Source organism: Terrapene carolina, unplaced genomic scaffold (genome assembly GCF_002925995.2).
Source record: "Terrapene carolina triunguis isolate 2854851 unplaced genomic scaffold, T_m_triunguis-2.0 Scaffold137, whole genome shotgun sequence".
NCBI lineage: Eukaryota > Metazoa > Chordata > Testudines > Emydidae > Terrapene > Terrapene triunguis.
In genome coordinates, this window is record NW_020664488.1 from 1,534,564 (window position 1) to 1,547,532 (window position 12,969).

Below are 12,969 nucleotides of genomic sequence, written 5' to 3' on the forward strand. Positions count from 1 at the left end.
GTATGATATCCCCGTCCTTCTCTGTATTGGCCATACTTCCCAGCTTTCTGTCATCCGCAAACTTTATCAGCACATTCCCACTTTTTGTGCCAAGGTCAGTAATAAAAAGATTAAATAAGATTGGTCCCCAAACCAATCCCTGAGGAACTCCACTAGTAACCTCCCTCCGGCCTCACAGTTCACCTTTCAGTATGACCCATTGTAGTCTCCCCTTTAACCAGTTCCTTATCCACCTTTCAATTTTCATATTGATCCACATCTTTTCCAATTTAGCTAATAATTTCCCATGTGGAACCATATCAAGTGCCTTACTGAAATTGAGGTAAATTAGATCCACTGCATTTACTTTGTCTAAAAAATCTGTTACCTTCTCCAAGAAGGAGATCAGGTTGGTTTGGCACAATCTACCTTTTGTAAAACCATGTTGTATTTTGTCCCAATTACCATTGACCTCAATGTCCTGAACTACTTTCTCCTTCAAAATTTTTTTCCAAGACCTTGCATACTACAGATGTCAAACTAACAGGCCTGTAGTTACCCGGATCACTTTTTTTTCCTTTTTTAAAAATAGGAACTATGTTAGCAATTCTCCAGTCATACGGTACAACCCCTGAGTTTACAGATTCATTAAAAATTCTTGCTAATGGGCTTGCAATTTCATGCGCCAGTTCCTTTAATATTCTTGGATGAAGATTATCCGGACCTCCCGATTTAGTCCCATTAAGCTGTTCGAGTTTGGCTTCTACCTCAGATGTGGTAATATCTACCACCATATCCTCATTCCCATTTGTCATCCTACCATTATCCCTAAGCTCCTCATTAGCCTCATTAAAGACTGAGGCAAAGTATTTGTTTAGTTATTGGGCCATGTCTAGATTATCCTTTACCTCTACTCCAGCCTCAGTGTTTAGCGGTCCCACTTCTTCTCTCTTTGTTTTCTTCTTATTTATATGGCTATAGAACCTTTTACTATTGGTTTTAATTCCCTTTGCAAGGTCCAACTCTACATGGCTTTTGGCCTCTCTCACTTTATCCCTACATGTTCTGACCTCAATAAGGTAGCTTTCCTTGCTGATCGCTCCCATCTTCCACTCCTTGTAGGCTTTTTGCTTTTTCTTAATCACCTCTCTGACATGCTTGCTCATCCAGCTTGGTCTACAATACAATTCCTGCCTATGAATTTTTTCCCCTTTCTTGGGATGCAGGCTTCTGATAGTTTCTGCAACTTTGACTTGAAGTAATTCCAGGCCTCCTCCTCCTTTAGGTCCACAAGTTCTTCAGTCCAATCCACTTCCCTAACTAATTTCCTTAATTTTTTAAAGTTAGCCCTTTTGAAATAAAAAAAACCCTAGTCGCAAATCTATTTTTGTTTATCCTTCCATTTAGTTTGAACTGAATTAGCTCCTGATCGCTCGAACCAAGGTTGTCCCCTACAACCATTTCTTCTATGAGGTCCTCACTACTCACCAAAACCAAATCTAAAATGGCATCCCCTCTTGTTGGTTCATCAACTACTTGGTGAAGGAATCCATCAGCTATCGCATCCAGGAAAATCTGAGCCCTATTATTATTACTAGCACTTGTCCTCCAGTCTATATCTGGGAAGTTAAAGTCTCCCATGATCACACAATTCCCATTAGTAGTTACTTCATTAAAAACATTAAAGAGGTCTCTATCCATATCCAAATCAGATCCCGGTGGTCTATAGCACACCCCAAGCACTATCCCAGGGGAGGCTTTAGTAGTTTTCTTCCCCAGTGTGATTTTTTCCCAGACAGACTCTGTCTTATCCATCCCATCCCTTCTTATTTCTTTATAGTCTACCTCATCATTGATATACAATGCTACTCCACTACCTTTGCCTTTATTTCTGTCTTTCCTAAACAGCACATACCCTTCAATACCTGTACTCCAGTCATGACTACTATTCCACCATGTTTCTGTTATCCCTATAATATCTGGTTTCACTTCCTGCACCAGTAACTCTAGTTCCTCCATTTTGTTACCTAGGCTCCTCGCATTGGTGTACAAACATCTTAATTTTTGCTGTTTGGCTTCGCTCACATTCTTTACCCAATTAGGCACATACATTCTACTGTCAGTACCACCTATTAGACTGGTATCTACACTACCCTTCCTCCTTATGTCCATTCTCCTACCCATGGCTGTATCCTTTCTTACTTCATTTTCTTCCCTCTCAATGTTAAAATCCAGCATGGAGATTACCTGGACATCTCCCAACCATCTCCCCCCAGTTCCTAGTTTAAAGCTCTCTTAATCAGTTGTGCCAGCCTCCATCCTAGAAGTTTATTTCCCTCCCTACTCAGGTGAAGTCCATCCTGAGAGAACAGTCCTCTGTCCATGAATTTCTCCAAGTGGCCATACATCCCAAAGCCCTCCTTATAGCACCACTGCCTGAGCCATCTGTTGATCATCATAATCTTGTCACACCTTTGTTGCCCTTCTCTAGGAACAGGCAGAATCCCACTGAAGATCACCTGAGCCTTGATTTCCTTAAGCATCTTCCCCAGCCTGGCATAGTCTCCCTTGATACATTCCAGCGAGAATCTAGCTGTATCATTCGTTCCCACATGAAGGACAATCAGTGGATTCTTTCCTGCTCCCGTTAGGATCCTCTTCAGCCTCAGGTCCACATCCCGTATCTTAGCATCCGGCAGACAGCACACCCTTCTGTTCTCTGGATTAGTTCTGGTTACAGGCCTGTCTATTCTTCTCAGTAAGGAGTTCCCAATCACGTAGACCTGCCTTTTCCTGGTGATGGTGCGATTCTCCGTTCTAGCCCGTTCCCTCTGGCTGCAAATCCTCTCGATTCCTATTCTCCCTTGCAATCCTCTGCAACCCATCCCGTGTCCTCCTGGGGCTCATATTTGGTGTTGTTATCTCCACTGACTCTTCCCCTCTTCCTATAGGACTAGCTGCTCTTCTCTTCTTTCTTGCCCTCTCACCTTCAGCGGCCACCTCCTGTGCCCCTTCATTTTCCAACTCTAACCCTTGATTTATTTGTTTCATGGCTGGCCCCAAATAAAAGGATATGGGGTTGTTGGTGGTGTTTTTGTCAGGTAATGGAAAGGGCTGAGAGGGTTTATTTTTCCCCGTTGTTGTTGTTTTTTTAACCTTAGAAAAATCAGGAGCATCAAGTCTACTGTGTGTTGGTTTTGCTGGGGGACTAGTTGAGGGCCTCAGAGAAGAGGATTATGACTTGTGTCAGAACTTAATTCAAATGTTGGACCTTTAACAAAGAGAACTCTTTTCCCGACTGTTAATTGAGTGTTTGAGTTAAACAGATATAAACACAGACTTTAGCATTTTGAATTAAAACTATTTCCCCTTTTGATTAAAGAGATTTCGCTTACATGTTATTGATGATGGCGTAATCTTCCTGGTTCTTCAGTGGCACATAGAGTCTTCCATGCTAGACAAGACCTGAATATCTCTTGTAAAATCAATCAGAAAAAGAAATGAAAACCTCTCAAATCTCAAAAAGTGCTATTTTCCCTCTGCAGGTCGATTCAAAAGCATCCCCAGTCACTGGAGAAACAAACATTTTGCATTACTGAGTCAAGTAATTTAAATCTGCTGGTAATCTGTGTTTCTCTAAGGCCTGGTCTACACTAACCCCCCAATTCGAACTAAGGTACGCAACTTCAGCTACGTGAATAACGTAGCTGAAGTCGACATACCTTAGTTCGAACTTACCGCGGTCCAGACGCGGTCCACACGCGGCAGGCAGGCTCCCCCGTCGACTCCGCGGTACTCCTCTCGCCGAGCTGGAGTACCGCAGTCGACGGCGAGCACTGCCGGGATCGATTTATCGCATCCAGACCAGACGCGATAAATCGAACCCGGAAGTTCGATAGCCAGCCGTCGAACTACCGTCGAACTACCTAAGTGTAATAGAGAGCCCTGTGCTGTAGGGCAGTGATTCACAATCTTTTTGGGCTCAGACCCCATTTGTAAATGGCCTGTCTCTGGTGTGCTAGTGCGCCTTTGTCTCTGAGAAAATAGTTAGTGAGTGCTACCCAGAACTACAACATATTTCAGTAACAATCATATAGAAAAATCTCATAATTTTACATGCAGTGATTTTACACACATTTCAATGGGATGATAATATTCAGCAGATTATGAGTTTGCAAATGATACCTCACAAGCATAGTTTGTACAAAATAAATCATAACCTTACAAAAGTGGTGAACATGGAGTACAGGGGGTCATATGCGGTACTGGGTGTCACCGGGGGTTCCCAGTAGGAAGAGCAGGGTTTCAGTCCAGTTGGAAAGGCTGAGGTGACAGAAAAACAGAAGAAGACTAATCGAGAGTCCAGGCATGGTTGAAGGTGATGAGGGCTGCTACCAGATTTGCCTGCTACTTTGGGGTACACTTATTTGTTAGGGTTACTCTTCTGGGCGGGGGGGGTCTGTAATTCTATCAATGTACTGCTTGTGTCACTTGTGTTCTCATACGGAGCTCTACTTCTCCCTGCTGCAAGTCCCCTCCCAATGGAGCTATCCTGCAGGACCTAGGTTCCCCAGGGCTGGGTTCCTCCAGCCCCAGAATCAGACAAATACACGCACATACACATTAACAGAGCGCGTCTGAGCAGACTGGGTGAATCAGCACTCCCGAGCTGATCCCTTATATGTCCCTGGACTCAGCAGGCTGGGTCAAGCGGCACTTCCAAGCTGCCACCTTCATGTGCCACAGGCACTGCCCCGGAATAGAGCACGCCTGAGCAGCTGGGTCAAGCAGCACTTCCAAGCTGCCACCCTCATATGTCCCAGGTTGAGCACGTCCCTATCCCCACTTTCAAGTTACAATTGTTCTGGTAATAACCCACTGGATGAGCAAACCCCACAGGATTTTTGGGCGCTACAGGGATCTTTAGCTTAGGTAAGAGGAGAGTTGCTGCAGAGCGAATGAGGAAGCCAAAAACATAAAAGAGAGAGAGGGAGAGAGAGGGAAGCAACCAGCTGAACCATAAAAGTTATTTATTGCCAGGTAATAACCACACAAGGAGAGCCAAACAAACAAAACAGTTACAATATTAAATCTAACTTAAATTTTATTACAAAAGTCATGTTTAGAAAACTATAACTGATCACACAAGTCAGGATTAGAAAGATATGCCTACAGTAGAAAAGAAAAACAGAGAGAGAGAGAGTTGGGTTCTCACCACTCCATGAAGCTTGAAGCTTGAATCGATCGGGAGTCCCAGGGGGTGGTGGTAGCTGAAGGTCCGGAGTGCTGGAGACTGGCAGAGCCCCCAGCACGATCAGTCAGGAGAAGATAAAGTCCCAATGGAATTGATGCAGATTTTGGATCCAGGCATCAGAACCCTTACTTGAGCATGGGTAGGGGTTTTTGTAGGGAAACAACAATGGTTCAAGGGAGGAGACTAGGTTTGTTTATGGGCAAACTGATGGCTCAAGGGAGTATACCAAAGTTGTTTTGTTCAGGCTAGTCCAGTGGTTTTTAAAGTTCGGGTTGCAACCCAGTACTGGGTCGTGGAACGCCAGTAAAAACTAATAGTAAAACTAGTAGTCCCTACCCAGAAGCGGCCAGCAGCAGGTCCGGCTCATAGGCAGGGGGGCCACAGGGCTCCGCCCCCGCCCCGAGCACCAGCTCCACACTCACAACAATGGGAGCTGGGGGGGGGGGTGCCTGCGGGCGAGAGATGCGCGGAGCTGCTTGCACACCTCTGCCTAGGAGCTGGACCTGCTGGTCACTTCCGGGGTGCATCGCAGTTCGCAGTGCCAGGACAGGTGGGAAACCTGCCTCTGCACCCCGGCTGCACCGCTGCCCAGGAGCTGCCAGAGGTAAGCCCGCGCCCCACACCCCAATCCCCTGCCCCAGCCCTGAGCCCCCCCAAACCGAGAGCCCCTTCCTTCATCCCAATGCCCTCATCCCCGGTCCCACCTCAGAGCCCTGCCCCCCTCCCACACCACTGCCCCTTGCCCCAGCCCTGAGCCCCCTCCCACACCCCACCCCCTCATCCCCAGCTCCACTGGGTCTCGGGTATCAACCATTTTCTTCAACTGGGTCGCCAGAAAAAAAGTTTGAAAACCACTGGGCTAGACAATGGGAGCTGATCATTCCTGACTATAGGCGGTGTTCCTTGGAGGGAGCTCACAATGCAATTAGGCAGCTGCAGTATTTTGGATACCAATAAAAGATTTATTACTAGAATTGGTCTGATAACTACTGAGCTGGGTGTGTGCAGGCGTGGGTTCATTACCATCTGGAGCAGAGATCCCCCACCATGCAGTGCTTCCCTGCTTTTCTGGTCCCAGAGTTCCGTGCGGTTCTTGCCTTGGAATCTCTGTTCTCCATTCTGTATGCTAATGGTGATGCCTCCCTGTCCCATCTTCGATGCAAATGAGGCTAGGGGAGTTTCCTTAATCCTGTCATCCTTATCCCAGGGGTTTAGGTGTGTCTCCCACTGCCTTTTCATTGCTTTTTGTAAGTCTTTCTTCTGATTGGTTTTGGTTCAAGCAGAGGCTGCAGGGAGAGGGGGTCCTTTGTGAGTCAGACAGGCTGGGTACTGCGCCCTGGTTCCCCAAGAACACAAAGCTAATAGGGGTGGTATGTGAGGCAAGGGAAGAGATGTCTTGAACTTTCATGACTGCTTGCACTGGGGTGAGAAATGGACTATGTGGTTCAGATTTGTGTTATGTACTGCATTGCACAAAGGCTTTTATAACAAACTAACCCAAAGGCGGGTATTACAGTGTCAAGAGAGCCTGAAGTGAAGTTATTGGGTTAGCTGAGAGGGAAAACTGAGGTAGGCACAGTTGTAGTGCCACAGCCAGCCTCAGGAGGGTGCTCCAGGCAGAATTGCCTTATGACTGTATCATACGTTGATAGGGTAACTGTCAGCCATCCCATCTGCCCCTGCTCCTAGCCATCACTCATTGGCTGATTCTTCTAGGGTCTGACTCAAAGTCCATTGACATCAATTGAAAGTCTCTCATTAATTTCGGTGGGCTTTGAATCGGGCATCACAAGACAGGTGGGTCTTGAGGAAGCATTTCAAGGAGGAGAACATATTTTTCATGTGCCAACCTGTAGCGGGGTGGTTACCCGCTCCAGCCCTGACAGGGTTAAAACCAGCCCTGGGAGAGGGCTGGGAGAACAGCCCAGGCTGAGTGGGAAGCAGGCTCAGCTGGGTCCACGCCCCAATCAGGGCCCAGCTGGCCCTATAAAGGCTTGAGCCAGGCACTTAGGGCACGTCTTCACTACCCGCCGATCCGGCGGGTAGCAATTGGTCTATCGGGGATCGACTTACCGCGTCTAGTGAAGACACGATAAAATCGATCCCTGATGGCTCTACCGTCGACTCCGGAAATCCACCGCGGCAAGAGGCGGTAGCGGAGTCGACGGCGGCGCGGCAGCGGTCGACTTGCCGCCGTCCTCACAGCCAGGTAAGTCGACCTAAAATACGCCACTTCAGCTACGCTATTCACGTAGCTGAAGTTGCGTATCTTAGGTTGACCCCCCGCTGTAGTGTAGACCTAGCCTTAGACAAACAGTCTCTCTCTAGCTGTAGAGGGAGATGGGCTTGACTGCAGGGAGCTAGAGACAGGGTACCTGAGTGGAGCAGGGCTGGGGAAAGGCAGAGGCGCTGGGGAGCTCCAGCCTGGAAAGCCCCAGGCTGTGGCCTAGCATAAGGCAAATAGGTACTGGGGGCTGCAGGGGGCAGCTCAGGGGTAGGCAAAGGCAGCAGGTCCAAACCCAACCTTGCCGGTGATGAGTAGGCTGATACTGCAGTCTGCCCCAGGGCATGGGGGCTAGATAATGACTGGCAGTAGCCATATGCTGAGGCAAGGTAGGGATGGGGGTGGGGGTTCCCCTGGGTGGGGAGACCCTGAAACTGAAGGGTACTGCCAGAGGGGCAGCACCCCAGAGAAAAGGGCACCGGGGTCCTGGGAGGGACACGGGGGCCCAGCGGTAGCGGGACACCGGCCTGCAGAGGGCGCTCCAATGGCTGGAGAGCTAATTCCCTGAGACGACCAGCAGAAGGCGCCGCAGGGGTGAGTCCATGCTGCTACACAACCGCAGGCCGAAAGAAAACCAAACTTTGGCTTCTGCTTCCATTTAATTAGCCCCATGTCCCTAGCCAGCCCAACTAGGAAATGACCTGGTAGCTTGTCCTTGCATCTCACTAACCTTATTTCTACTTGGTTTTAGTCTCTGGTTCCTGGCTTTCAGATGATGTCCTGGCAGGAGAAGCGTGAGGGCCCCCAACCATGTCTTATCCATCGACTGGATCACCTGGTGCTGACTGTGAAGAGCATTGAGGACACCGTAGGCTTTTATTCCAAAGTCCTGGGTATGGAAGTGGTCACTTTCAAGGTAATCTGAGGGGCAAGATAGTTGGGATATTCTGAGTTCTAGTCCTGCTTCTGCCATTGACTTATTGTGTCACCGTGAGCAAGGCATCTCTATTTTCCCCATCTGTAGAGTGAGGACTGTAGGAACTGTCAGCCCATGGCCCATCTGACTGAGTGTCCTGTCTCTGACATAAGTCAGTGGCAGCTGAATCAGAGGCAGGTACAGAAGACCCTACAGCAGGAAATAATGGAAGAACCTGCCTCTAGAGCAGAGGTTCTCAAACTTTTCATATTGCGTATCCCCTTCCAGCTCTACCAGCTGCCCACATACCCCTATCCTTCTCCTCACTGATGCTTTGAGTGTTCTTCTTTAACACTACCTGTCTTTAGCCATCTCTCTATATTGGACTGTTACATACAGATATAGTTATAGTGCGATGTACACAACTGGAAAAAAAAACCCTAAGTTCTGAGCTCAATTAGACCAGACAGTTGCTGGGCAACTGAACCCATGCTGTACAGTGATTGGAGGTGAGGGCTCTGTACATCAGCGTTTCTGTGGATCTGTGTTCTCATTGGTACATCTTGAAGTAAATTAACTACCGTTTTTTACATAACAAATTCCCACAGAATTTTAAAGCGTTGTCTGAATAGCCTATTATGAGAATGCAATAAATAAAATAATGAATAAATAAAATCCACCATTACACAATTTCTCCCGCGTATCCCCCCCACCCCCGAGATGTCTCGCATGCCCCCAGGGGGATGCATACCACAGTATGGGAAGCCCTGTTTTAAAGGAAGCTTCCTCCTGACTCCCAATACCCAGAGTTCAGGACCTATGCCTTGAAGCAGGATAGCTTATACCCCAGAGGCCCCTGAGCCCTTTACTTCTTGAGTTGCTTGACATTTTTGGAATTTTGACAGATACACGGAACAAAAAACCTGACATTTTCACAATTCCCCCCTGCCCATTTCCCAGTTCTAGAGCAGCTTGCAGTGCTTTGAAGTTAGACATTTCAGCAAAGTTTCAAATTTGGACCAAAAAAATGAAATCAATTTTTTTTTGTTTAAATTCACTTTTTTTAAAAACCAGCTTGACCTCACAGAGCCACTGGGAGGGCTGGTTAGTTCCTGGGTGACATTTCCAAAGACACGTGTAGCAGCAGCTAGGCATCAAACTGTCATTTGGGTCTTTGAAATTCTCCCTCTCCTCCCATGTCTGTAAAGCTATAGCAGTGCTAAGACCTCACTCCTGTGTCCCTTGTTGTGCTATGGAACAGAAGTTCCACTTGCTTTCCACAAGGGGGTGACATTGAGTACAGAAATGGACCACACCTCCTACCTGTCAAAGGAGATTTCTCCTGTTCTCTCAGAGCAGTATCCCTGAGGTGCTATGAACAGGTGGCTCACTCCCCACACCAGGGTTTTCCTTGCAGTCCTGGCATTCAGCACAGCGAGTCTCTGTTTGACAGTACATTGATCCTTTCCTTCCCTTGGTGACAGGGCAACCGGAAAGCGCTACGTTTCGGGAACCAAAAGTTTAACCTCCACGAGGCTGGGAAGGAGCTTGAACCCAAGGCTCGCAGACCAGTTCCTGGTTCCATAGACGTCTGCCTGATCACAGACACCTCGCTAGACCAGCTAGTGGGACACCTGAAGGTTGGGAAAACTGTATTTCACCCAAGCCACATGTCTCATGGGATGCTACTGTAGGCCCGATGTGAATGAATAAACCCAGGGGTGTGATAGAGTAACGGGGCTAGCAAACTTCCCTGTCATCTTGGAGACCTGATGCCCAATTCAGCTTGTGCTTACAGCAGTGTAAATCAGGAGTAATTCCACTCAGGTCAAGGGGGTTGTAAGGAAGAGGAGAACCAGACGCCTGGAGTTCAGTGGGTGAACATGAATCTCCTGGCGTTGTACTGCTCTATATCACAAAACCTCCCCCTTTGGGATACATTTGAAAATCTCTGTATAACAGGTTCAGCACTGGGGTAGCAGGGGGCTTGGGGGCAGGGCAGGGTCTATGGGGCAGGATTGAGGGGCATCGTCATAACTGTGCGTGGGAACCCCAGAACTGGAATAGCAGATGGGGCTGCAGGTCAGCAGCAGAGACGTGCCTGGGGAACCCCGGACTGGAATAGGTGGGGGAGGTGTGAGCAGGGCCGGCTCCAGGCACCAGCCCTCCAAGCATGTGCTTGGGGCGGCACCTGGAGGGGGGCGGCGCTCACCCGGGGAGAGCGGGGCCCCGGCCGGGCTCGCCGCCCTCCCCCCGGCGCTCCGGCCGGTCGGGGAGAGCGGGGCCCCGGCCGGAGCGGGGTGCGGGGTGTGGCTGGAGGCTTTTTTGCCTGGGGCGGCAAAAAAGCCAGAGCCGGCCCTGGGTGTGAGACAGGATTGAAGGGCATCTGCAGAGCTGTGGTAAAGGGAGACTAAGGGCAGGACTGGACTAGTAGTGCATGTTTCAGATCAGGGATGAGGTAAGGTGGCAGAGGCATACAGAACCCCCAGTCCTGGGACAGCAGGGCCCAGTACCTGCCAAAATATTACTCGCCAATGTTTCTCTTGCCTTCAGAACACAAAACCCATCACCTACTAGTCTATGTAATTGGCCCCTTCCTTCTGTCCATACACCATATGTCCAGCCCCATACACCCACAATGCTTTGGAGTCCAACCTAGCTCAGTTGTGTCTCTTTATCTTCTCTGCTAGACAGCACAAGGAAATCATAAGGAACAAGGATCCACATCAGCAGTGCTATGCTGTATGGATCACTGTCAGGGGCAATTGACGGCGTAGCTGGTTGCGCAGGTCTGCAGAGCATTTGCCACCAGGGCCGGCTCCAGGCACCAGTTCAGCAAGCAGGGGCTTGGGGCAGCCAAGGGGCAGGAGCGGCACGTCGGGCTCTTCGGCGGCAATTCCGCGGCGGGTCCATCGGTCCCTCTTGGAGGGAAGGACCTGCTGCCGAAGAAGAAAGCGGCGCCATGGAGATGCCGCCAATCGCAATCGCGGCTTTTTTTTATTATTATTTTTTTGCCGCTTGGGGCGTCAAAAACCCTGGAGCTGGCCCTGTTTGCCACTGGACCCTTAATGAAGAGAATCTCTTGAGTTCAAAGTCCATGGAAGTCACTCAGAGCAGCAAGCACATGAGTGTTCAATGAGATGAATTTAGATCAGGGGTTGGCAACCTTTCAGAAGTGGTGTGCCCAGTCTTCATTTATTCACTCACTCTGATTTAAGCTTTCGTGTGCCAGTTTTACATTTTAACGTTTTTAGAAGGTCTCTTTCTAGAAATCTATAATATATAACTAAATTATTGTTGTATGTAAAGAAAATAAGGTTTTTAAAATGTTTAAGAAGCTTCATTTAAAATTAAATTAAATTGCAGAGCCCCCCGGACTGGAGGCCAGGACCCGGGCAGTGTGAGTGCCACTGAAAATCAGCTCACGTGCCGCCTTTGGCACGCGTGCCATAGGTTGCCTACCCCGATTTAGATGTTTCCAAGGAAGACACCCTATGGAACTGGAGATTGGGAGATTTCAGATTTTCTTACTATACAACGTGAGATCTGTCACCCAGCCATCAGCCTGGGAAATCCAAGACCTCCAATCCCAATTCTAAGCAGTATGGGGCACATGGGGAGGAGCAGTTATACCTGTGCCTTCTTGAAGATCTATTTCATTACCTATGTGACTCTCTGCTTCCTACACCCACACCCCTTGCCCATGGACAGATAAACCCAGGGACTTGGCAGATTAAGGGGTTAATGCAATAATAGCCTTAGCTCTGGAGACCTGTATTCAAAGCCTGGCTTAGCTCACCAGTGAACCTGAATCTATTGGTTGTGTCCTGTTCCCCTTTCTAGTGCTGAATGCTGAACTGCTTTTCGGCCAGGAGGTGCAGCCATTGAGTGCCACAGGCTGGGATCACAGGGTTCAAGAGCGGCTAGGGCCCTGTTTGGCAACACCTAGTTCTCTTCTAGGTCCTCTTCACCATCTGCCCCTCTCCTGGGAAAAGGCACGGCAACACTGTTAAATCAGAACAGCCATGGCCAGAGAGGTGCTTGGACAATGGTTCCACCATCTGCCTGGCGGGGGACTGGGGGCAAGCCCCTTAGAAAACCATTGTTAATGCTGAAAACCAAACATACCTTCCCTCTCCTTCCAGGCCTGTGGTGTGACTATTGAAGAAGGCCCAGTGCCCAGAACCGGTGCCATTGGTCCAATCACATCCATCTACTTCCGAGACCCCGATGAAAACCTGATTGAGGTTTCCAACTACAGCACTGATTTGGCTGTCGACAGAGTGAAGCATTAGCCACAATCCTCTTTCCACCACCCCCCAACCTCCTCAACACTAGAGGCAAACCAAGGGAGGCTGTGATTTTGCTTTGTTCATTTGCAATGCATTGTAGGATGGGGTTTGGGTGTTGCAAACTGAGAACACATCAGTTTGTGTCCATGTCCATGTCCATTCTGCCAGGTTCCTGATAGAGCGGGACATATCAGGCCTCATCCTCAAAGGAAACCTGCACAACACATTCAAAAGACGAGCCAGGGCTGGGAGCTTAAATTCATAAGTCTGCTAGACACTAAAAATCAGGGACTGAACAGAGACA

The 12,969-nt window shown here is 48.7% G+C and overlaps 1 protein-coding gene across 1 annotated transcript; it reads left to right on the top strand.

The window, feature by feature from the left end:
• The first annotated feature begins 8,229 nt into the window (after positions 1-8,229).
• Positions 8,230-12,668, top strand: GLOD5 (glyoxalase domain containing 5). The gene is made up of 4 exons (XM_024197062.1): positions 8,230-8,373; positions 8,482-8,625; positions 9,858-10,013; positions 12,519-12,668. The coding sequence occupies exons 1-4, from the start codon at positions 8,230-8,232 to the stop codon at positions 12,666-12,668; spliced, it is 594 nt and encodes a 197-aa protein (XP_024052830.1).
• The last annotated feature ends 301 nt before the right edge of the window (positions 12,669-12,969 follow it).

What these genes read in the sequence shown, in the direction of transcription:
- GLOD5 (XM_024197062.1), top strand. Translation starts at nt 8,230, where the DNA reads ATGATGTCCTGGCAGGAGAAGCGTGAGGGCCCCCAACCATGTCTTATC. An exon ending in AACCTGCCTCTAGAGCAGAG is followed by an intron (nt 8,626 to 9,857) that starts GTTCTCAAACTT and finishes CCTTGGTGACAG; the next exon opens with GGCAACCGGAAAGCGCTACG. An exon ending in AGCTAGTGGGACACCTGAAG is followed by an intron (nt 10,014 to 12,518) that starts GTTGGGAAAACT and finishes CTCTCCTTCCAG; the next exon opens with GCCTGTGGTGTGACTATTGA.